Raw genomic sequence first — 26,810 nt, forward strand, 5'->3', positions numbered from 1 at the left:
GTACTTTTTATCATAGGTACACTTCAGCTGTGAGAGACAAAAATCCAGAAAATCACATTGTATGATTTTTAAGTAATTAATTTGCATTTTATTGCATGACATAAGTATTTGATCACCTACCAACCAGTAAGAATTCTGGCTCTCACAGACCTGTTAGTTTTTTTTAAGAAGTCCTCCTGTTCTCCACTCATTACCTGTATTAACTGCACCTGTTTAAACTTGTTACCTGTATAAAAGACACCTGTCCACACACTCAATCAAACAGACTCCAACCTCTCCACAATGGCCAAGACCAGAGAGCTGTGTAAGGACATCAGGGATAAAATTGTAGACCTGCACAAGGCTGGGATGGGCTACAGGACAATAGGCAAGCAGCTTGGTGAGAAGGCAACAACTGTTGGCGCAATTATTAGAAAATGGAAGAAGTTCAAGATGACGGTCAATAACCCTCGGTCTGGGGCTCCATGCAAGATCTCACCTCGTGGGGCATCAAAGATCATGAGGAAGGTGAGGGATCAGCCCAGAACTACATGGCAGGACCTGGTCAATGACCTGAAGAGAGCTGGGACCACAGTCTCAAAGAAAACCATTAGTAACACACTACGCCGTCATGGATTAAAATCCTGCAGCGCACGCAAGGTCCCCCTGCTCAAGCCAGCGCATGTCCAGGCCCGTCTAAAGTTTGCCAATGACCATCTGGATGATCCAGAGGAGGAATGGGAGAAGGTCATGTGGTCTGATGAGACAAAAATAGAGCTTTTTGGTCTAAACTCCACTCACCCTGTTTGGAGGAAGAAGAAGGATGAGTACAACCCCAAGAACACCATCCCAACCGTGAAGCATGGAGGTGGAAACATCATTCTTTGGGGATGCTTTTCTGCAAAGGGGACAGGACAACGGCACCGTATTGAGTGGAGGATGGATGGGGCCATGTATCGCGAGATCTTGGCCAACAACCTCCTTCCCTCAGTATGAGCATTGAAGATGGGTCGTGGCTGGGTCTTCCAACATGACAACGACCCGAAACACACAGCCAGGGCAACTAAGAAGTGGCTCCGTAAGAAGCATCTCAAGGTCCTGGAGTGGCCTAGCCAGTCTCCAGACCTGAACCCAATAGAAAATCTTTGGAGGGAGCTGAAAGTCTGTATTGTCCAGCGACAGCCCCGAAACCTGAAGGATCTGGAGAAGGTCTGTATGGAGGAGTGGGCCAAAATCCCTGCTGCAGTGTGTGCAAACCTGGTCAAGACCTACAGGAAACGTATGATCTCTGTAATTGCAAACAAAGGTTTCTGTACCAAATATTAAGTTCTGCTTTTCTGATGTATCAAATACTTATGTCATGCAATAAAATGTAAATTCATTACTTAAAAATCATACAATGTGATTTTCTGGATTTTTGTTTTAGATTCCGTCTCTCACAGTTGAAGTGTACCTATGATAAAAATTACAGACCTCTACATGCTTTGTAAGTAGGAAAACCTGCAAAATCGGCAGTGTATCAAATACTTGTTCTCCCCACTGTATGTAGCCGGTGTAAATGCTCACCAGGTCTTCTTATCCCACATGGAACCTTTTCAGTTGGTTAAGGATAAACATAGTATCAACTAGCCCACTCCATTGTAAGTCATTTTGTACCATTACCCCTAAGATCTTAATAGCATCACACACTTGAGCTCCTGACCCATCCGGAGAGGGCATGGGACAGGTGGGTTCAGTGACATTCTGCTTGCCCAAAACCCACGTGTCAAAGTTGTTCAAGGCCTGCTGTGCTGTGCTGATGTTTCCTGTTGTACATGTGTGGATGATATTGAGATCATCAACATATTTCCACCTACTGTCAACATCCCAGCCTGTGATGTCAATGTCTGCTAAGAAGATGAGAAGGTCCAAAAGAGTTCCTTGAGCCACGCCTTCTGTCAGCTCATGCTAGTCTGAGAGGCTGTCTTGGTATTGTACCTGTTGTTTGTGGCAGGTCACAAAACTGCAAAGCCATGCTGTGAGGGCAGGTCTCTCGTGAACAGATGCACGTAACATAACTGGTATCGTATGGTCTGTCAACAGACTGTGGGATTCGACAACTAAAGAGGAACTTTGTTCCATTGTGCAGATTTTCGTCACTGATCATTTGGATAAATCATGATTTTGCAGGTGTTCGCATCTTTCGAATTTTGTAAGGGGAGGGGATATTGGCCCAGAGACTTGCCGTAACTTGCAAAGAGAGGGGGTGGAGCTACCGCCCTGCTTCCACTCCTCGTTCTAGTATATTTTCTAACACGTCTCCCGCTAGAATTTATTGGAGCATCTGACACAATTACGCAATATTTTAGTTATGGGTTTCCAAGATTAGAGCAAGTCTGACACCCAGTTGGATAAGATGTTCAATGGCCGATAGGGTGGTCGATTTTGCCAAAGGTCTTGGAGAAGTCAGTGGTAATGAGGAGGGTTATGGTGGATGGGATGTCTGATTGCTTGTATAAGCAGTCCAGGAAGATAACAATGTGTGGAATACACACACACACACACACACACTTATGCACACCCCCACATACACAGATTACACACACATGGGCATGCACGCACGCACGTACCTTCTTAATCTTTTTTATGTCTGGGTCTTCATCCTCTTGGTTTACATGGTAAGGCCACATTCTCTCCTTGGTTTTGTTCAGAGCAATGATCTGAGAGACAACAGAAACACAGTAAACTCAACTGTTTTGTGGTACTGTCAGCAGCCTATTGCAAGAAGACCTCACGGTTTTACCAGTTTGACTTCAGATTCAGATGTTTATCCACGTTTCTCCAAACATATTTCAAAGTTGCTCTAAACGTCACATTTTGAAGTGTTTTTGACACCCTGGGTTGCTCCTCCTCCTCCGCATGGTTATTAATGGTTAAAGGGCGACTGCACTTTCTGATTTGGCCCCTTTTTTCATCAATGCTCATTAAGAAATGCTAGTGGCCATGACTGAAGGCAAATAAGAGTTGTCTTGGGTGTGTTTTGATGTGGGTGTTTCTTGGTTGTGTCTTTGCCATTAGATCACAACAAACAAGTAGTGAGTACAGCGAGGTAAGCTAAGCTAGCTTTGCTATGGAGAGAACAACGTTTTGAAGTTGAAGACTTCTCCCATCCTGACTGCCTCGTCATATCCAAATGGTCAGCTAATTCATTTCTATGTGTAGGCTAAAGCCTGCGCTGACCTTGTGTTTAGCCAAGCTGACAGCAGCTAGCTAGCATAGCTTGGTGATAGCTGCAGCTGGCTATCCTATCTAGCTGATATTTCTCTGTCAAATCAGTTATTGCAAGATAGCAAGAGCCAGTGTTTTGGAATGTGTTTCATAAGACATTCACCTTGCTACGAAAGTAGCTTGCAACTTAGTTTCAACGTTTCATTACATCCCGGTCTTGAGTCAGCTCAGCTGTCCTACAACACAGTATTCTGTAACTTGGTAGTTTTGTCTCGTCTCTCCTTATGTCCGCTGTTAGATCTTTCCCGGGAGACAAATCCCAGAACTAATATCCCTACAGGTGTAGGCTACATATGAACATTGCACAAACATCGCCCAGCTTGAGTGTACATACATAATATATTTATTTATTTATTTTAATCAATGGATGTTTTTGTGCTACAAAGACAAAACATTTTCTGCTGTAAATATATTGATGTGCTTATAAAGACAGCATGCCTACACGTTACCTAACAAATCAAAATCAGTTGTGTGTAGAGTACAACTTTAGCTGTCTAACCAGAACTATGGTCTATTTGGCTATCTGACACACCGACATGCACAGCTCTATGGTTGAGGTTCTGTCTTCAAGTCTCCAGTGGGTGATAAAGCCCCTTCCGTATATGTAATGTATTACAGGTTATGGACATGTGCAGTCAGGTGGCAGGAGGGGTGGAGTGCATGACAATCCATCCTGGAGATGACAGAGTTTTTCTCATGGGTCCAGCAGACAGAGTACAATAACTACAGGCAGATGTGAGATGCAGGAGGATGGCACTATTCTCATACTGAGTAGCCTACAGAGTAATATGAGAAGAATGCAATTGCTGAACTTATGTAGATATTCTAAACAAAGTGTTTTGATAACATTCGAGTGTAACAGTTCCATGTATATACAATAAACCTCCTACATACAGTAGGGAAAAAAAGTATTTAGTCAGCCAACAATTGTGCAAGTTCTCCCACTTAAAAAGATGAGAAAGGCCTGTAATTTTCATCATAGGTACACGTCAACTATGACAGACAAATTGAGAGAAAAAAAATCCAGAAAATCACATTGTAGGATTTTTTATGAATTTATTTGCAAATTATGGTGGAAAATAAGTATTTGGTCACCTACAAACAAGCAAGATTTCTGGCTCTCACAGACCTGTAACTTCTTCAAGAGGCTCCTCTGTCCTCCACTCGTTACCTGTATTAATGGCACCTGTTTGAACTTGTTATCAGTATAAACGACACCTGTCCACAACCTCAAACAGTCACACTCCAAACTCCACTATGGCCAAGACCAAAGAGCTGTCAAAGGACACCAGAAACAAAATTGTAGACCTGCACCAGGCTGGGAAGACTGAATCTGCAATACGTAAGCAGCTTTGTTTGTAGAAATCAGCTGTGGGAGCAATTATTAGGAAATGGAAGACATACAAGACCACTGATAATCTCCCTCGATCTGGGGCTCCACGCAAGATCTCACCCCGTGGGGTCAAAATGATCACAAGGCTTGGTTCTTCAAACCAAGCTGCTTACCTATTGCAGATTCAGTCTTCCCAGCCTGGTGCAGGTCTACAATTTTGTTTCTGGTGTCCTTTGACAGCTCTTTGGTCTTGGCCATAGTGGAGTTTGGAGTGTGACTGTTTGAGGTTGTGGACAGGTGTCTTTTATACTGATAACAAGTTCAAACAGGTGCCATTAATACAGGTAACGAGTGGAGGACAGAGGAGCCTCTTAAAGAAGAAGTTACAGGTCTGTGAGAGCCAGAAATCTTGCTTGTTTGTAGGTGACCAAATACTTATTTTCCACCATAATTTGCAAATAAATTCATTAAAAATCCTACAATGTGATTTTCTGGAAAAGAAATTCTCAATTTGTCTGTCATAGTTGACGTGTACCTATGATGAAAATTACAGGCCTCTCTCATCTTTTTAAGTGGGAGAACTTGCACAATTGGTGGCTGACTAAATACTTTTTTCCCCCACTTTATGTGTCTAAATGACGCAGAATTAAAATCACCGGCAACAAGAAAAGCAGCCTCCAGGTGCATGGTTTCCTGCTTGTGTATAGCCTTGTACTGTTCGTGAAGTGCCAGCTTGTTGTTTTTCTTGTCCTGAGGTGGAATATACACTACATGACCAACTGCTCGTCGAATATCTCATTCCAAAATCATGGACATTAATATGGAGTTGGTCCCCCTTTGCTGCTATAACAGCCTTCACTCTTCTGGGAAGGCGATCCACTAGATGTTGGAAAATTGCTGCAGGGACTTGCTTCCATTCAGCCACAAGAGCATTAGTGAGGTTGCTTTGTGCACGGTGGCATTGTCATGCTGAAACAAGAAAGGGCCTTCCCCAAACTGTTGCCACAAAGTTGGAAGCACAGAATCGTCTAGATTGTCGTCGCATGCTGTAGCGTTAAGATTTCCCTTCACTGGAACTAAGGGGCCAAACATGAACCATGAAAAACAGCCCCAGACCAGTATTCTTCCTCCACCAAGCTTCACAGTTGGCACTATGCATTTGGGCAGGTAGCGTTTTCCTGGCATCCGCCAAACCCAGACTCATCCATCGGACTGCCAGATGGTGAAGTTTGATTCATCACTCTAGGGAACACGTTTCCACTGCTCCAGGGTCCAATGGTGGTAAGCATTACACCACTCCAGCTGACACTTGGCATTGCACAAGCTTCCCACAATAAGTTGGGTGAATTCTGGTCCATTCCTCCTGACAGAGCTGGTGTAACTGAGTCAGGTTTGTAGGCCTCCTTGCTCGCACATGCATTTTCAGTTTTCTGGAATTGTCCAAGCTGTTTAAAGGCACAGTTAACTTGGTATATTTAAACTTCTGACCCACTGGAATTGTGATACAGTGAATTATAAGTGAAATAATCTGTCTGTCAACAATTGTTGGAAAGATTACTTGTGTCATGCACAAAGTATATGTCCTAACCGACTTGCCAAAACGATAGTTTGTTAACAAGAAATTTGTGGAGTGGTTGAAAAACGATTTTTAAATGACTCCAACCTAAGTGTATGTAAACTTCCGACTTCAACTGTACCCCTCCCCCTCTCGAGGTCATCCATCTTATTATCAAGAGACTGTACATTGGCCAATAGAATGGAGGGAAGAGGTGGCCGGTTTTTCATTCGCCTTAATCTCACCAAGGCTCCCCCTCTCCTGCCTGTGTTTCGCTGGCGTTTCCTGTTGGATAGCCGAAAATTGGGTCCGAATTACACAAAGAGCCCAGGGCAGATGAGTCTAATTCGAAGCCAACATTTTAGTTCATTGGTTAATAACTGTCGATCTGATGTTCAAAAGTTCTCGTCAATCATAAGAAATTACAGCGGATACATTTAGTGCAAAAAAAGTAAAGATAAACGCCAAAAGAATCACAAAAAAGTTGAGCCGGAGCTCGCAAGACGGCAGCCATACAGTACAGCGCCATATATGAACCGGTGCCCTGGGTGGGCGGGGTTTGCTCATTCTTTACCATTCCATTGGTTCTCCTAAGGAGAGGTCTCCGTCCGGGGCACCGGGCCATGCAAAGCAAACTTGCCTAGTCTTTGCCCAGAAAACACGGTGCCACCAAATGTTAATAGGAAAGAGGGGCATGAATTGTGGACATAATTGTAATCCAAACCCAACCTTCATTTACCTGTTGTGATCCACTCAGGTCCCAAACTCTGTTTTGGACAAGACAGACTTTATGACCAAAATGATCCTGTTTACACTTTGTAGTAAATGTTGACACTAGAATGAATGTTTCTGACTCATATCGATGCCACATTGGCCATTTTCAAAGGGATTGGTTGGGTTTTAAGGGCAGTCACTCTTAAGTTACAGGTTAAAGTTTTTGATAAGGTTACATTTACATTTTAGTCATTTAGCAGACACTCTTATCCAGAGCGACTTACAGTTAGTGAGTGCATACATTTTCATACTGGCCCCCCGTGGGAAACGAACCCACAACCCTGGCGTTGCAAGCGCCATGCTCTACCAACTGAGCTACAGTTAAAACATTAAGTTTAGGCATTCATTACAAATGGTTAAGGTAAGGGCTATGTTTTGGAATATGTGTAAAAAAGTGTCCTTTGGATCTGGAGTCATGGGATTACACCCATCCACCACAACGCCTTAGCGAAACCCAAGTCTACTTGATGGTAATAGCGCTCACTGCTGCCTCTAGTGGCGGGTTTTGAAGGCATTTCCCGAAGTCCTCAGGACATGGACAGACGTCCAATTTCGAAGTCAATCTTGAGCGATCTGGCTGGCCTATAGTGCACTATATGAGGTCTAGGATGCCATTTGGGATTCAGCTAAGATAATAATAGTAGTATAGAACTGCAACAGGAGAAGGGCTCATATGCCAGTGATCATTACCAGCGGGATTCAGCTAAGATAGTAATAGTAGTATAGAACCGCCACAGGAGAAGGGCTCATACGCCAGTGATCATTACCAGAGACTTATACTGAGACTAAGGCTGTGTTTTTACAGCCAGCCCAATTCCTATTTATTGGCATATTTTAACATATCTTAACGTTTTCCCAATGTTCAAACAGCAAAGAAAAACAAATGGAATCTGATCTTTTTAGTTCTGATTTATACCATATAAGTATGTGGTTATCAATTCTGATACAATTACGATTCTCCATTATGCAACCTTTTTTTGTTGTTGCATGTAACCTGCCGTTACCACAACAACCACCACAAAATTTAAAGGAACAGTGATAGGAAGTGTGCATTGTGTCTGCATGCTATGTCAGAGGCTACATCAGTGTGAATGCACAAATATGATATGGGTTACATGTAAAACTGAGCGTGGACAGTCAGACAAAAAGATTGGAAATGAGAAAAATATCTGAATTGGGCTCATAGGATGACCGTGTATACATAGCATATAGTGTTTTGATTTGAAATGCCGGGGCTTGTGGTCGAGGAGAAGTCCAAAGTTAATAATAAGCTAATAATAAGCTAATAATAGGAGGACTGTACTATTCTACTCTGATCTACTGATGAGTGGTGAGCTTTCAGGCGCCAGCGGCTGCAGGGCGATTCACCCAAGTGTGTGCTACTTGTTGGCAGTGGAGGAGTAGCTAGCGGTCATTCTACCTACAAAGTCAATTGGCTATGCTACTGGATGGCTGTGAGGACGTCGTCGACGACAAGGTGCTCTCCTGAATCGCTCTGGACCTGTCTTCTGACCAACTATTCCCCCCTGGCTGTGACCGTCATGCTCATCCATCCCTGTGATCGTGATTCTGCCTCCCACAGCTCGATGCTACCAAAAGAAGCTGCTTCAGCTCCCATGCCGACTTCCTGACTTTGCTTCAGTAACCTTAACAATTCTGGCTTCCTGATATATTTTTATAATAATAATAATAATAATAATAATAATAATAATAATAAAATGCCATTTAGCTGTCACACCCTGGCTCTGGGGACTCTATATGTTGAGCCAGGGTGTGTAGATTCTATGTGTTGTTGTTCTATGTCGGGTATCTAGTTCTTGTATTTCTATGTTGGCCTGAGTGGTTCCCAATCAGAGGCAACGAGTGTCAGCTGTTGCTGGTTGTCTCTGATTGGGAACCATATTTAAACAGTCTGTTTTCCCTTAGTGTTTGTGGGATCTTGTTTCCGTTTGGTTTGTTCCGTGTTGGTTGTGTTAACCGTAGGACTGCACGTATCGTTTGTTGTTTTGTTGTTCGTATTATCACTAAAGATAATAAAGATTAAGTATGTTTGCAAATAACGCTGCGCCTTGGTCTACTCCGTCTAACGATCGTGACAGAAGATCCCACCATACCAGGACCAAGCAGCGTGTCCAGGAGCAGGCAGCCTGGACATGGGAGGAAGCGCCGGGAAAGGAGCTGGAGAGGTTGGCGATGGCCCAGGTGGGCAAAGGGTGGTCCTGGGAGGACATGCTCGGGGGAAAAGGGCCATGGGCTAAGATTAAGGCCCTGGCAAGAGAGGAGCAGCGGCGTCAACAGTGTCGTCGTCGGACGGACGAGAGGCAATACAAAAAAATGTTTAGGGGGGGGCACACGGCATGGGCGACTGGGCAGCAGGCGGCTGCCACAGGGCGATTTGGGAGGTTGGCAGAGGAGGCCGCCAGGTTACGGGGGCCACTGGTCAAAGAAGGGAAGGAAGGTGTAGAGGCACGGCGAGAGGTACTGGGATGTGTTACCAGTCCGGTCCGGCCCGTTCCAGATCCCGACGTAGGGCCAGTGGTGTGTGTCCCCAGTACGGTCCGGTCTGTTCCTGCTCCCCGCACCAAGGTAATGGTGCGCGTCGCCAGCCCGGCCCGGCCTGTTCCTGCCACTCGCACCAAGCCTACGGTGCGCGTCACCAGCCCGGCCCGGCCTGTTCCTGCCCCTCGCACCAAGCCTACGGTGTGCGTCGCCAGCCCGGCCCGGCCTGTTCCTGCCACTCGCACCAAGCCTACGGTGCGCGTCGCCAGCCCGGCCCGGCCTGTTGCTGCCACTCGCACCAAGCCTACGGTGCGCGTCGCCAGCCCGGCCCGGCCTGTTCCTGCCACTCGCACCAGGCCAGGGGTGCGAGTCGTCAGCCCGGTAAGGCCCGTTCCTGCTCCACGCACCAAGCCAGGGGTGCGAGTCGTCAGCCCGGTCCGGCCTGTTCCTGCTCCACGCACCAAGCCAGGGGTGCGAGTCGTCAGCCCGGTCCGGCCCGTTCCTGCTCCACGCACCAAGCCAGGGGTGCGCATCGTCAGCCCGGTCCGGCCCGTTCCTGCTCCACGCACCAAGCCAGGGGTGCGCATCGTCAGCCCGGTCCGGCCCGTTCCTGCTCCACGCACCAAGCCAGGGGTGCGCATCGTCAGCCCGGTCCGGCCCGTTCCTGCTCCACGCACCAAGCCAGGGGTGCGCATTGTCAGCCCGGTACGGCCCGTTCCGGCTCCACGCACCAAGCCAGGGGTGCGCATCGTCAGCCCGGTCCGGCCCGTTCCTGCTCCACGCACCAAGACAGGGGTGTGCGTCGTCAGCCCGGTCCGGCCCGTTCCTGCTCCACGCACCAAGCCAGGGGTGCGCATCGTCAGCCCGGTACGGCCCGTTCCGGCTCCACGCACCAAGCCAGGGGTGCGCATCGTCAGCCCGGTCCGGCCCGTTCCTGCTCCACGCACCAAGCCAGGGGTGTGCGTCGTCAGTCCGGCACAACCCGTGCCTGGGTCACCGGTGCCTGGTCAGGTACCGGTCAGCTGCTCCACACCGGAGCTGAAGCAATCCGCTCCTATGATGTCCAGTCCAGCTCCAGCCAGCGGGGCCAGACCGGACCAGGGGCGCTACGGGGGGATTATTGGAGGGTGGTGGTCAAGCCCGGAGCCGGAACGCCCACCCAGCCCTCCCCTGGTTTGTTTTTGTTGAGGCGCGGTCGCAGTCCGCGCCTTTGGGGGGGGGGTACTGTCACACCCTGGCTCTGGGGACTCTATATGTTGAGCCAGGGTGTGTAGATTCTATGTGTTGTTGTTCTATGTCGGGTATCTAGTTCTTGTATTTCTATGTTGGCCTGAGTGGTTCCCAATCAGAGGCAACGAGTGTCAGCTGTTGCTGGTTGTCGCTGATTGGGAACCATATTTAAACAGTCTGTTTTCCCTTAGTGTTTGTGGGATCTTTTTTCCGTTTTGTTTGTTCCGTGTTGGTTTTGTTAACCGTAGGACTGCACGTATCGTTTGTTGTTTTGTTGTTCGTATTATCACTAAAGATAATAAAGATTAAGTATGTTTGCAAATAACGCTGCGCCTTGGTCTACTCCGTCTAACGATCGTGACATTAGCAGACACTTTTATCCAAAGCGACTTACAGTCATGCGTGCATAATCTTTTTTTGTGTATGGGTGGTCCCGGGGATCGAACCCACTACCTTGGCGTTACGAGCGCCGTGCTCTACCAGCTGAGCTACAGAGGACCATTTTTATTTTAATTGTATGTTCTTTACTTTTGTGTGTGTATTGTATTAATATTTTGAATGGATTTCAGTTTGTATTGACTGCTTTAGTATATAAAAACTTGAGTGTAATAAAAACTTGAACTTGAAATAGTGTAAATAGCTCTGATTACGGCTATAATAGTCACATTAAATGGCAATCCATCGATATTAAATTCTCTGAAATGTGGGGCATTGTCAGGTGTATGATGTGTGCAAAGTGTGTGTCAGGCTGTGGGCGTTTCCACGTTAGATAAGCATCAGACTTCCTCTTCACGGACAATCTCCTGCCACCACACACACACGCCTAACTGTGTGTTATCTGCCTGTGACCGCGTAAGCAAATCATGGCTTAGCTCAGTGATACAGCAGCAGTATCCCACAGGACTTTCACAAAGCCTCTACACACACCTCACTGTGACTGTTAAATTTGAAATATCACATGTGCTGGAAAAGGGCTGGAATCAAGACACTAAATTTAGAATGTGACACTTGACTTTTAGAAAATATGTCATTTATTGGTATTAAAGGTAGACTCAGTGTTATGATGTTGGCACGAGCAGCACTGCAGATATTGAGATGAACGTGAAGCAAGACTTTGTTCTCACACAGTCACACATAGTATCTGCACATGTGCATGGGTGCGCTTCACGCTACTACAATGTTACAATGTAGTAGCTACAGGACCAAAACAGCGGAGAAGTTTAGTCTAGCGCTTGTGCCTCGCCCGATATTGTGTTTACTTCGTGCATTGCTGAGTCTATCTTTAAATCATAATACAGTTTTTAATGCAATGAACTGGAGACAGCAAATATTCTGGGCAGTTAAGTCAACAACAACATTAAAATTGGGACTGGTGAGCTGCACTGTACATTATACCTGAGTGTCTACTTATCAGGAGTTAAGCGTACACAGCCCATCTGAAATTAGCCCACCCAACTACCTCATCCCTATATTGTTATCTATTTTGCTCTTTTGCACCCCAGTATCTCTATTTGCACATCATCTCTTGCACATCTATCATTCCAGTGTTAATACTAATTGTAATTATTTTGCACTATAGCCTATTTTATTGCCTTACCTCCATAACTTGCTAAATTTGCACACTGTATATTATATGTATTTCTGTTGTATTTTTGACTTTGTTTTGTTTTACCCCATATGTAACTCTGTGTTTGTTTTTATCGCACTGCTATGCTTTATCTTGGCCAGGTCGCAGTTGTAAATGAGAACTTGTTCTCAACTGGTTTACCTGGTTAAATAAAGGTGAAATAAATAAATAAAAAATATGAGTGTGGTCTGAGGCCACTGATTTACATAGCACAGACAGACCATGACAGATGATAGCTAACCAGTAACCACTGTTCAGCAGAGAGGCAATTCATACATCCTCACTCACTCACACTGTAAAAAATTGAGTTGTTTCAACTAATTATTATTAAGTAACTGGTTCCACAGCCTTTTTTTAGTTACAGTGCACCCTGATGGCTACATTCCGATTCTCTACCCTTCTCCAGAAGTGTGCACTAGTTCACACCCCCTCAGGCATTTAAAAGCATTGTGCAAGCATGGCTGGAGTGAATCTCCACCAAATTCCTCACACCAGTCCTTTCCTTTTAAACCCATGAGGGGGAGGGAATGAGTCTTTGGGAGAAGTGTAGATAAACGGAATATAGCCTTTCACTCACTCGATCACTCACTCACTCAGTGCTGGTCAACTCTCCTCCATGTTGGTGTGACATGAGTGTGTCCCGGCACAGTCGACCCGGTATGCAAAACCCCACATTCACAACAACACTAACACACTTATGAAGCAGCTGGCTAACACACATAACAACTGGCTAGCTAGTCTTTGGTTTTGGATGGTCAGAAGGGACACTACTTGATGTCTCAGGAAAGGTTCACATTACTGTTACAGTGTAGCCTATGGAACATTCTATCTGGAATGTGACTGTCATGGCTGCCAACATGGAGCCCATTCGAATTCCAAACCTTAACCTAGAGAGCTATGTACTTCTCTTTCTCTGGTCTCCATTAGAGATGGTCATTGAGAGCTATGGTGGTTTGTTCCATTATTCATGAATGAAGAGGAACACAACAAGTGTGTTTCTAATGAGATGGATCATTCCAATTACATGCTAGTACTCCAACCATACATCTCATATTCATGAGAAACACATTTAAATGACTGCATCCCAAATGACACCCTATTTCATACATAGTGCACTACTTTTGACCAGAGCCTTATGGGACCTGGTCAGAAGTAATGTACTGGATAGGGAATAGGGTGCCATTTGGGACAATGCCATGTTCATCTCTCACCTGTAGTCTGAATCTATAATCTGTGATCATAAGACAGAGTGCAGCACACTCTAATGTATTTAATGTTCTCTTACTGGTAAGAGTCACACTTGTTTCCATTAAAGCTCCTCTCTGCCCAGAACTCTGGTAATGTAGGATACATTAGAATAAAATAGATTCTGAGAATGATAAAATACTCTGACCAGCTCTTTATTCATTTCTGTCACGTCTGGCAGTAAAGTTCTACAGGCACAGTACAGTTCTGTTGTGAATGTTGCCTTCTATCAAAGTCAGTACATGTATTGTACATACAGGCAGTGTTATAAGGAAAGCTATGAGCATTTCTAACAGCTGTTAATACTAGCGTTAGGTTGGACCCTGTAGATCCATGATTACCAAACACTAAACTCAGTAAAACGCTCAGTAAGAACTCAACATCCAGTTTCTCAAATCGCTGCACAGTGTTGGATGCATGCACACACACACACAAACACACACAAACACACACAAACACACACACACAGTAGTGTTCATGTCCTTCTCCCAGCTGTCGGACATTAATCTCATCCATCCAGGTCTCACTGACTGTTTACTCCAGGAACAATTAGGACTGTTCATCTAATTATCACTAGCCAATAATTACACATTGTCACAGCGTGTGTGTGTGAGCTTGAGTGTAGGTGTGCTGCATTATTAACGCTGCATTTATCACCCCCAAAATAACCGCTAAAGACCTTTCCCTCAGCTTAGCGAGCAGTCAACTCTACACAAACGTGTGTGTTCCTCTTTTGCATCACTCATTGACTTGCGCTGACTGGTGACTGATCACAGTGTGTGTGTGTGTGTGTGTGTGTGTGTGTGTGTGTATGTATGTGTTTGCAACTTGTCAGATTAGAAATGTCAATAAAGCGAGTGCATATGCCGTCACCAAGGAGACGAGAGGTGGTGGTCTGAAATCAAGGCTGAGAGAGACAGCTCGACAATGACAGAGGGGGAGGAGAGAAAGATTAATAAAGAAAGAGAGAGAGAAAGAGAAATGGAGCTGGAGAAGAGAGAGGACACAACTAAAGATGAAGAGAGGGCAGAGAAGGAAAGAGACATATACAAAACAATACAGAAAGAGAGAAGAGCTAGAGACAGAGAAAGAGGGACAGACAGAGGTAGTCTGTTGTGAGTGCGAGTGTGCTTGTAAGCACCTCTCCTTTGAGCCTCTCTATCTCTGTATCCTGATCCTCCAATTGAGTGCGTAGTTGGTTGGCTGCCACCTTCTCTGTCTCCACAATCTGGACCAGGTGGATGTACTTTTGCATCAAGACCTCGCGCTCAATGATAATGTCAGAGTAGCTGAGGAGACAGACACACAGGGATGATGTCACTGAGGGACCCTGGAGGACAGAAATACCCAATACCGAATAGACCCCGCTCCCAAACCACTAGGTCCTTGTGTATATCTGACAGGACTGGAAAGATATAATAAACAATATTTTTGTTGCTCTATACACAGAGGCAATGAGGGAGAGAGAAAGTAGAAGAGAGGGAGAGCAATGAGACAAACTGTGGAAGGAGGCCTGATAGAGAGAGGATGAGAAGGAAATAGGTTGAGTGGGAGGGAGATAGGTCCTTGGGTGTGTACCTGAAGGCAACTGGGTTCTGGAGATAAGCAGGAGGGGGGTTAAGAATGAGAGATGTAGAACAGGCAGGTCCCATGGCTATGTACAGGTATACCCACTGGGCTCTGGCCTGGTTGTTATGCAGACACAGCAACACACAACCAGCCCCTCCCCATCTCTCAGGAGGGTCTCACTCTCACACACACACACACACACACACACACACACACACACACACAGTACCTGGCCTGTTGGATGGCCTCCACCCATTCATCACATTCATTCTCCTCCTCCGTCCGTAGCTCCAGAGGCTTCTGTCCATCATGGCCAAACACGATCAGGAAGTAGTGCTGCAAGAAGAGAGAGAGAGAGAGAGTGAGTGACAGAGAATGAGCGGCAAAGAGACAGGGGTACTGTAAGTGCCAACACACCTCAACATTCCTGAAGAGCCTAAACATATAGAAGGAGAGGAAACAAGTTAATGATAAACAAATGCGTGGACGCGCTGGCACAAGCACCCACCAGACTGGCTTGGGCTCAGCAACAGTAGAGCCAGGGGTTAAAAGAGTGACCATCAGCTTTGGGCTCACACGTCAAACACACACACACTTGCGCACGCTCGTGCATATGGTTTGTCTGCACACAGACAGACACCCAGAAAGGTTGTGTGTGTATGTTTAGACTGCAAGTGTCTCCTCCTGACACAAACAGGCTGTAACAGGGACACACTCTCCAGGCATGAACTGAGCCAAAGGACATGGTGACATGGAGTCTGCGTCCCAAACGGCACCCTATTCCCTTTATAGTGCACTATTTTTGACCAGGGCCCTATCCATGGAGAGAGTCTGCTGGGTGAGAAAATGATATATTACACTTACATAGCCTATGATCATCAAAATCAGTCAGCCTGCTCTTTTCTTTCACACTTTCTCTCGCTCCCCCTTCCCTCTCCCTCGCTCCCTCCCATTATCCTTGCTGAATTTCTCTATGTATCTGCCTTCTTAGCCTGGTTCCATGGCAGAAATCAGCTGAAGAGGGGTTCGGAACGCTGTGTAAATCATTGACGCCTTGCAACATGTCAAACCAATCAAATGCCTTGCTTGGGCAGAGCTCCAAAGGTGCTCACCAGATTAGTGCCGTAAGAGCAACAGTGCGTGAGGACAGAAAATATCATCAAAACAAGCACTGGTGACAAAACATTTTAGAATGTTTGCAGCACACTGGTTTTCACAGCATTTCTCTGTTATTTCGAGATAAGCTAAAGCTGCAGCAAGAGGGGTGAAATGGCCTACAATGTTGGCCATATCAATATTTTCAATGTTGACATTTCTGAAGTCATATTTGGCTGTAAAGGCTAGCATGAGGGACAAAAAGTAGCTAGCCACAATGAGGTTCGTTTTGAGAAAAGTCAGCTAACCTTGTAAGATACCTAGCTACTAGCTAGTTCAATTTCTCTCACAATTATAAAGCCACATTTTTTAAATAAAAACAGCATAGAAGGTTAGCTGTGTTAGCCCAGTCGTTAGCTCATCCAGGGTCAGCGAGACATAGAGCAACCATGTACTGTCTATCTATGGGAACAACTGCAATCATTTTGCTAGCAACATTGCTGAAATGCATTAAATAAATTGAACCTCATAAAATCTTACCAGTAATGCTCATCTCCTATAGCATAATCGTCATCTCCTTATTTTTATACTGTACCTAAATTACAAAGGTTGGATTTGCACAAAACTATTTTATTTGTCAGCACTTAAAAGGCGTTCACAAAATCTGGTATATGGTTTGCCTCATATACATTGTCTACTGGTATCATTTTAAATTGAGAACATATAGCTCAACATGTAAACAATGTGTGAGTTTAGTTATTCTCTGCTTCAGATGACAGATGCCCATAAGGCCAGTAATGCCGTCATACTGTAGGCCTATGGCTGCATTGGCAATGCATAACACATGATAAGAGCTGATATACTGAGAAAGAGTGACAATCAAATGAAGCAGATTGGAGATCTTACAATTTGACAAAAAGGAAATGTTCATTTGAGAATACAACACAGACACATTAGAGACAAGCCATTCCCTTCTTTATTGCAGGATTGTGATATGTGATTAATCAACATTGACACTAGTTCATTTAGAATAATAGTTGAAACAATTAAAACAAGTTTAAACACTTCACTTCAAAGAATAAACACTTCAAAATGTAAAAATAAGCTAACTCCCATGTAAAGATTAGACATCTTAGTCTAAATAACAATAAATAATTGAGTAGTACAAGTAGGCTATTATTACCAAAGCATCATTTCAGGTGAACAAAAATAAACTCCATACCAGCGGTGGGAAACCTTGCTCCACTGATCCCTGATATACTGGGTGACCAGACCTCTATTCCAGCCCAGCAATAGCACACTTGATTATCATCTCATTATATTTGATCAGTTGAATCAGGTGTGTTATTGCTGGGCTGAAACAGGACCCTGCACACCCAGCAGCAATAGGTTTATACATTGTTTGTGATGTTTAACTGTATTTTTGTATACAACATTTGCTAACATAGGTAGGCCTACACATATAACCAATGGCATATAGGATATACCCTTAGTATCTTGGGACATTCATTGGGACCACTCTTCATCTGCAAACAGGCTTTCACAGCTTTCGATATCTGAGGAGAGAAAACATCTCAAAGAAACAGGCTTCATTTTACTAAAATTAGACAGCACAGAATAATAATATGCCAGAATAAATAGTATGTGCTATTATCTCTCTGTCCTCAAAGCTCCCCCTCTAGGGCCTGGAACTGGAGAATCCTTTCATAATGTCCTCTCACAAAATTACCTGCCCTATCCAGTAGCCTACACTCTCCCTTTACTGACAACTGGAGATACAATTTCACCCTCTTCCATGGCTGTTATCTACAAATGCATTTGGAGATTGTTTTCAATTTACAATGATTACATTAAGATAGCTATCTAACAGGAAGTTAGCTAGCTGATGACATTTAAACTGAATAAAAAATAAGAAGAAACTATACTATGAAACAAATAAAAATGATATAAAGAATGATAGTAAAAAGCTTTGGAGCACCTTTAATGACATTTTGGGCAAAAAGGCAAACTCAGCTCCATCATTTCTTGAATAAGATGGCTCATTCATCACAAAACCAAATGATTTTGTTAACTACTTTAATAATTTTTTTATTGGCAAGATTAGCACATTTAGGCATGACATGCCAGCAACAAACATCGACACTACACATCCAAGTATAACAGACCAAATTATGAAAGACAAGCATTGTAATTTTGAATTCCGTAAAGTGAGTGAGGAAGAGGTGAAAAAATGATTGTTGTCTATCAACAATTACAAGCCACCAGGGTCTAACAACTTGGGTGGAAAACTACTGAGGATAATGGCGGACGATATTGCCACTCCTATTTGCCATATCTTCAATCTAAACCTACTAGAAAGTGTGTGCCCTCAGGCCAGGAGGGAAGCAAAAGTCATTCCGTTACCCAAGAATAGTAAGGCCCTCTTTACTGGCTCAAATAGCCAACCAATCAACCTGTTACCAACCCTTAGTAAACATTTTAGTAAACAATGCTATTTTACAGTAAACAAATTGACAACAGACTTTCAGCACGCTTATAGGGAAGGATATTCAACAAGCACAGCACTTACACAAATGACTGATGATTGGCTGAGAGAAATTGATGATAAAAAGATTGAGGGGCTGTTTTGTTAGACTTCAGTGCGGCTTTTGACCTTATCAATCATAGTCTGCTGCTGGAAAAACGTATGTGTTATGACTTTACACCCCCCACTATATTGTGGATAAAGAGAACACAGAGGGTGTTATTTAATGGAAGCCTCTTCAACATAATCGAGGTAGAATCATGAATTCCCCAGGGCAGCTGTCTAGGCCCCTTACTTTTTCAATTTTTACTAACAAAACCTCAGTGTGTCTATGTATATGGATGACTCAACACTATACACATCAACTACTACAGCAACTGAGATGCCTGAAATGCTTAAAGAGCTGCAGTTCATTTCAGAATGGGTGGCAAGGAATAAGTTAGTCTTAAATATTTCAAAAACTAAAAGCATTGTATTTGGGACAAATCAATCACTAAACTATAAACCTCAACTAAATCTTGTAATGGATATTGTGGAATTTGAGCAAGTTGAGGTGACTAAACTGCTTGGAGTAACCCTGGATTGTAAACTGTCATGGTCAAAACATGTTGATACAACAGTAGCTAAGATAGGGAGAAGTCTGTCCCTAATAAAGCACTGCTCTGCCTTCTTTACAACACTATCAACAAGGCAGGTCTTACAGGCCTGTTTTGTCACACCTGGACTACTGTTCAGTCGTGTGGTCAGGTGCCACAATTGGCTCAGAACATGACAGCACGGATGGCCCTTAAATGTACACGGACAGCTAACATTAACATGTCAGTCTCTCATGGCTCAAAGTGGAGGAGAGATTGAATTCATCACTACTTGTTTTTGTAAGAAGTGTTGACAAGCTGAATGCACCGAGCTGTCTGTTTAAACTACTAGAACACAGTTCGGACACCCATGCATACCCTACAAGACATGCAACCAGAGGTCTCTTCATAATCCCAAGTCCAGAACAGACTATGGGAGGCACACAGTACTACATAGAGCCATGACTACATGGAACTCTATTCCACATCAGGTGACTGATGCAAGCAGCAGAATCAGATTAAAAAAACATAAAAATACATCTTATGGAACAGCGGGTATTGTGAAGAGACACACAGGTAAAGACACATGCATATACGCACACAAACACTAGCACACACACTCTACACCCACGTACATTGTAATGTAGTTGTGTGGTGGTATTATAGATTTTGTATTGTAGATATGTAGTGGTGTAATAATGTTATATGATGTATTGTTTTATCTTCTGTTTTTATGTGATGTACCGTGCCTTAACGTGTTTGGACCCCAGGAAGAGTAGCTGCTGCCTAATAAATACAAATACAAAATACAAATTCACTTAGCTAAACAGTGTCTAAAGTTTAGCAGCTCAGTTGAGTTAGCCTACAAAGTGGCTTACTGTAGCCAGCTAGCTTGCTAGCTAGCTAATAATACATCATTTTTTAAACATTTAAAACATTTATTTACTTACTTGAATAGGTTCTCCCACTGCTTCTTTTTTTTTGGGTCGTTACAAAAACAAAATAATGTGCAATCTTCATTATATTTTCGGTGGTAGTAAAGCACAGCCATGTGGACGAATGGAGTCAAGGAAAAAAGTGTGTTTGTCTCCAGAGCAGTTAAGAACATGTTGTGACGTTTGACTTTACCAGCTTAAATCCACTTTCAATTTCAATAAATATAAAATCGCAGACTGTCGGGCACACTTGATAACTTGAAAACTAGCATGTGAAACTAGCATAGGCAACAAATACCAGGACGGAAAACAGTGACACACATAACACACAGCATCCCTTCTACGGGTGTGTGGGGGGAGGGTTCTTGAAATGTAACATCCAATAAAAATCTTGTCCCAGTGGACCATTCAAACTGTTTTTACAACACAAAATTCTTCAGACCTCCAAGGAAGGCGTGGCAATGACCTGATTGCAATCTCAATCGCACTCCACACTGCCCTTTCCCACCTGGACAAAAGGAACACCTATGTGAGAATACTGTTCATTGACTACAGCGCAGCGTTCATGACGGGCCACCCCCAGGTGGTAAGGATAGGCAACAACACATCTGTCACGCTGATCCTCAACACTGGGGCCCCTCAGGGGTGCATGCTTACTCCCCTCCTGTACTCCCTGTTAACCCACGACTGCGTGGCCAAGCACAACACAACAGTGGTAGGCCTGATCACCGACAACGATGAGACAGCCTACAGGGAGGAGGTCAGAGACCTGGCAGTGTGGTGCCAGGACAACAACCTCTCCCTCAATGTGAGCAAGACAAAGGAGCTGATCGTGGACTATAGGAAAAGGAGGGCCGAACAGGCCTCCATTAACATTGACGGGGCTGAAGTGGAGCGGGTCAAGAGTTTCAAGTTCCTTGGTGTCCACATCACCAACGAACTATCATGGTCCAAACACACCAAGACAGTTATGAAGAGGGCACGACAACACCTTTTCCCCCTCAGGAGACTGAAAAGATTTGGCATGGGTCCCCAGATCCTCAAAAGGTTATACAGCTGCACCATCGAGAGCATCCTGACCGGTTGCATCACCGCCTGGTATGGCAACTGCTCAGCATCAGACTGCAAGGCACTACAGAGTATAGTGCGTACGGCACAGTATATCACTGGGCCAAGCTTCCTGACACCCAGGACCTATATACTAGGCGGTGTCTAGGAGGAAGGCCCTAAAAATTGTCAAAGATTCCAGTCACCCAAGTCATAGACTGTTCTCTCTGCTACTGCACAGCAAGCGGTACCGGAGCGCCAAGTCTAGGACCAAAAGGCTCCTTAACAGCATCTACTTCCAAGCCATAAGACTTCTACCCCCCTCCACACCCTTTGTTTTTACACTGCTGCTACTCGCTGTTTATTATCTAGGCATAGTCATTTTACAAATTACCTGGACTAACCTGTACCCCCTCACATTGACTCGGTACAGGTACCCCCTGTATATAGCCTCGTTATTGTTATGTAATTTTATTGTGTTACTTTTTGATTTTATACAATTGTTTTACTTTATTTTATTTAGTAAATATTTTCTTAACTTTATTTCTTGAACTACATTGTTGGTTAAGGGCTTGTAAGTACGCGTTTCACGGTGTCATGACGCTCCTGGGTGAGGATCAAAGGCCTCACATCAGCTTGGTAAATAGCTGACAACTACCAGACCCTCTTATCCACAGACGAGGGGAAGGGGTGGTGGGCCGGTTTTGACACCTTAACACTCGGTCGTAAATTAGGCAGGAGGGGTGTCTCTCCCTTTGCTCCTCAGTATTTGGAAAAACTATCCCTTTGTTACAGAAGGTTTTGCCGCCCAAAAACTTCAACATCCAACAATGAACACTGGGACAATATATTTCAACATCTGAATGTTGGGAACGATGAGAAATGTAATATAGAAAATTAATTTATATTTTGTGATAGCATTAAAAATGGTATAAAAACGTTATAACAAAAACATTGTAACTTGAAGAGCTTTTACACTGTGTATATCAGGTTTACGTCCTAGAAAATATGAAGGAGGAAGACAATATTTTCGTGAAGATAGGAATGTGATTTTAGCTTTCTAACAAGATCATAGTGATGATGATATTTTGCCTCGTTAACTAGCCACGCCCGAGGAAGCTCAGTGAGCGTGTCAGTATGACGGAAATGCCCCTTTTTACCCAAGGGTATAAAAGATTGAGTTAAGAATTAACATACCAGACCAGAAAAACTCAAGCCACAGCTAAGTTCTCCATTGTTTAAGACCCTAACAATCAACATGAGGTGAAGACGACAAAGTCGCCTCAATAACAATCAATGTTACAGATGAGTAGCTGTTCTAAGTACTGTATCTAAGAAGGTGAATTTAAGTGGGACCATCCTGTTACTCTCTTCAAACCATTGTCTACTACACTGCTCTCATTACCCCACTGGGGATCATCGACACGGCTGATTAGCCGTCCTCAGAAGACCACTTCCAGAACGAGTGAAAAACAGACAACTAAGAAGAAGGACATTGTGACCTCTAGTGGACAATCAGAGCCTTACACCTGAGAACGAAGGAGGGGGCCATACGAAGGAGAAGGCCCAATCGACCCCTTTCCACGAAGGCCTGGGTCCAACAGAGATACACGATGAAGACCTTCAACACGTAAATACATGCATTACTTCTTAACCAAAAGGGATGGCAGTTCAGGGCAAGGTATTAGGATTACTGTGAGAGTATTCCCAAATGTATCCAAGTGTTGCTTCTCTTCCTCTCTCTTTCTTTAACTCTCCATCTTTTGTAACAAGTGTCATATTGTGTTAGTCCGCTAGGGACCTGTCATATTCGTATTAAGTTTCTAATCAATAACCTATACCGTGTGTGTGTGTGTGTGTGTGTGTGTGTGTGTGTGTGTGTGTGTGTGTGTGTGTGTGTGTGTGTGTGTGTGTGTGTATCCTGTGTTATCATTTAGTTTGGTAGTAAATAAATAATGAAATCAATTTGTGTGGTATGGAATGATCAGTAAGACTCGGGTTTGTGCAGATTCAAGAAGTCTGCAACGTTCAGAATGAGACTGATATGACATAAATGATTAATAAGTGACTGTTAACAATATCTATATTGATTACATTTAATTCGGGAGATGGTATCTCGTTAAACAACTTCTCCTGTGGTGCCCCAAATTCCTAATGAGTTAATTGTTCCATGATTAATTTAACCTAGTAACAATAAACATAGTAGGTAATTATTCAATAAATAACAGTCATCACATTAATGAAAGTCACGTCACGACAACGGTAAGGTCTACACCTGTTGTATTCAGCGCATGTGACAAATAAAATGTGATTTGATTTTGGAGGTAAGGCAACGCGAGACTACTGCCTTCCTAACATACTTCCCAACACACAGTGGACTTACATGCACTGGCACACACACAAACACAAACACACACCAGGCATTGAGTGAAGCGGTAGAGGCTTTGATTCAAATTGTCATGTCCTGGGGCTGTGGTTTAGCAGAGAAGCTGCTTTTCTTAGTCGGCGAAGACAAACAGAAGAGAGGACACTACTGACTCCCTCTTCTCCTCCTCCCCCCTCTCTCAGCATAGAGAAGATGCGGCTCCCACATTCTCCTTCTCTACTCCCACTCCATCTCCTCCACCTCTCCCTCACTCTCCTCCTCCTCCTCTCTTTGCACTCCACCTTTCCACCCACTCCAGCTGTCCTCTTCCTTCTCTTTGCCACTCTCCTCCCTCTCATCTTCTCAAATTTGCTCCTCTCCAAAATTCTTAACACTCACCCTTCTCTCTGTCTCTACTCCCCTCCATAAGTGGTACAGGGGGGCAGTGAACCGAACAGAATCAAGAGAACATCTATCCATCCTCTGTTTTCATGTCACCTTCATAAAAGCCTTTACATAAGGCCTCTATAGTGTTCTCCTTCAACCATGATCTGTGCTGTCATACTGCCTCGCTTATAGGGAGAGGACAGATAAAGAGAAAGAGGAAGAGGAAGATAAAGAATGAGAACAAGAAAGGAAGAGACACTAGAGACAGAGAATGAAAGAGAAAAAGCAAGAAATAGAGAGAAAGAGAGATGGAAAGAGTTATAGAGAAAGTGCAAGCGAGAGAGATACAGAGAGACAGATGGGTATAAAGTGAGACACAGCTATCTTACATACAGTATATAATATCTTAACAGAGTGCTGTGCACATTTCCTAACTGTGTCACATCGCCTAACAAAACAATTTCCATGGCAACAAGATATTCAGTGCTTGCATGTGCTGTGTTGCACAGTGTTTTATATTTCTGTTCGTTTACCTCTTGACTATCCATCCCTCTATTTATCTTTTACTTTGAGTACTTTTATATAAGAGAAGTGATGAGGAGAGGACACCCACACAGAGCACGGCCCATAAAAAAATATATATTAAAGTTGATGTCTCACATGATAGAAGTTGCACCATTGATACACTTCAAAAACATACTTACAGAAGTCACAGAAACAAATAATACAGTGCAAATTGTGCATACAATGCATTTCAATAAGCCTTCTTCCAGCAGAGCAATGGTACGTAACAGAAACAATGTAACATTCAAACTTGTTGTGTTATGCTATGTTGCATAACATAAAGGGAGTTTGGGCATAAACACACATTAGCCATCTCCTCTCTGGAGTTCAGGCAAATGCCAGATGGGCTGGTCCATCTTTAGGCTAGTGGGCTAGTCTAAAACAGTGTTTTTTCACAGGATGATAATTATTTGGCTTATAAAAGCCTTTAAGATCCCGAACAGTCATTCTGATTCCCATGTAAAAAAGCTTTTGGAGTGACTAAAACATCACCCATAATATTTTTTCCCAAAAGAAATGCTCACAATTTGATGTCAAACTACCATCTCATGTCAAACTACCAGGAAGCCTGGAAAGAAAGACTGAGTGGGCAGGGAGCTCACCTTGACTGGTGGTTCTTTGAAAACGCCTATGTCAAGCAACATGGACACAGCAAATTTGCTGATACACATAGCAACTCAAACAACATTAAAATTGCATGCAACATCCAATCCTGTCATTCACCACATCATGATTTCACAAATGATTTGTTTATCCAACTGTTAGGCTATTGTAACAGCATCAATATGGACAAAATGTTGGCTGTATAATTTACCTAGCTAGCCCAACTGGAATTGATCAGCACTGTTTACAGTGAGGGAAAAAAGTATTTGTTCCCCTGCTGATTTTGTACGTTTGCCCACTGACAAAGAAATGATCAGTCTATAATTTTAATGGTAGGTTTATTTGAACAGTGAGAGACAGAATAACAACAAAAAAAACCAGAAAAACACATGTAAAAAATGTTATAAATTGATTTGCATTTTAATTATGGAAATAAGTATTTGACCCCTCTGCAAAACATGACTTAGTACTTGGTGGCAAAACCCTTGTTGGCAATCACAGAGGTCAGACGTTTCTTGTAGTTGGCCACCAGGTTTGTACACATCTCAGAGGGATTTTGTCCCACTCCTCTTTGCAGATCTTCTCCAAGTCATTAAGGTTTTGAGGCTGACGTTTGGCAACTCGAAACTTCAGCTCCCTCTACAAATTTTCTATGGGATTAAGGTCTGGAGACTGGCTAGGCCACTCCAGGACCTTAATGTGCTTCTTCTTGAGCGGGTCATTGTCATGCTGGAATACCCATCCACGACCCATTTTCAATGCCCTGGCTGAGGGAAGGAGGTTCTCACCCAAGATTTGACGGTCCATCGTCCCTTTGATACGGTGAAGTTGTCCTGTCCCCTTAGCAGAAAAACACCCCCAAAGCATAATGTTTCCACCTACATGTTTGACGGTGGGGATGGTGTTCTTGGGGTCATAGGCAGCATTCCTCCTCCTCCAAACACGGCGAGTTGAGTTGATGCCAAAGAGCTCCATTTTGGTCTCATCTGACCACAACACTTTCACCCAGTTCTCCTCTGAATCATTCAGATGTTCATTGGCAAACTTCAGACGGGCATGTATATGTGCTTTCTTGATCAGGGGTTCCTTGCGGGCGCTGCAGGATTTCAGTCCTTCACAGCGTAGTGTGTTACCAATTGTTTTCTTGGTGACTATGGTCCCAGCTGCCTTGAGATCATTGACAAGATCCTCCCGTGTAGTTCTGGGCTGATTCCTCACCGTTCTCAAGATCATTGCAACTCCACGAGGTGAGATCTTGCATGGAGCCCCAGGCCGAGGGAGATTGACAGGTCTTTTGTGTTTCTTCCATTTGCGAATAATCGCACCAACTGTTGTCACCTTCTCACCAAGCTGCTTGGCGATGGTCTTGTAGCCCATTCCAGCCTTGTGTAGGTCTACAATCTTGTCCCTGACATCCTTGGAGAGCTCTTTGGTCTTGGCCATGGTGGAGAGTTTGGAATCTGATTGATTGATTGCTTCTGTGGACAGGTTTCTTTTATACAGGTAACAATCTGAGATTAGGAGCACTCCCTTTAAGAGTGTGCTCCTAATCTCAGCTCGTTACCTGTATAAAAGACACCTAGGAGCCAGAAATCTTTCTGATTGCGAGCGGTTCAAATAATTTTTTCCCCACACTG

At 43.9% G+C, this 26,810-nt stretch overlaps 1 protein-coding gene across 1 annotated transcript in view; it reads right to left on the reverse strand.

The window, feature by feature from the left end:
- rasgrf2b (Ras protein-specific guanine nucleotide-releasing factor 2b) overlaps positions 1-26,810 on the reverse strand; it is a 153,795-nt gene that overhangs the window by 106,064 nt on the left and 20,921 nt on the right. Inside the window, exons 2-4 of the mRNA XM_041900513.2 lie at positions 15,308-15,414; positions 14,651-14,798; positions 2,589-2,678 (exon numbers count right to left, since the gene is read on the reverse strand). Coding sequence (XP_041756447.1) covers positions 2,589-2,678; positions 14,651-14,798; positions 15,308-15,414 — 345 coding nt within the window. The remainder of the gene's footprint in view (positions 1-2,588; positions 2,679-14,650; positions 14,799-15,307; positions 15,415-26,810) is intronic.

This window comes from Coregonus clupeaformis, chromosome 16, assembly GCF_020615455.1.
Source record: "Coregonus clupeaformis isolate EN_2021a chromosome 16, ASM2061545v1, whole genome shotgun sequence".
Taxonomy (NCBI): domain Eukaryota; kingdom Metazoa; phylum Chordata; class Actinopteri; order Salmoniformes; family Salmonidae; genus Coregonus; species Coregonus clupeaformis.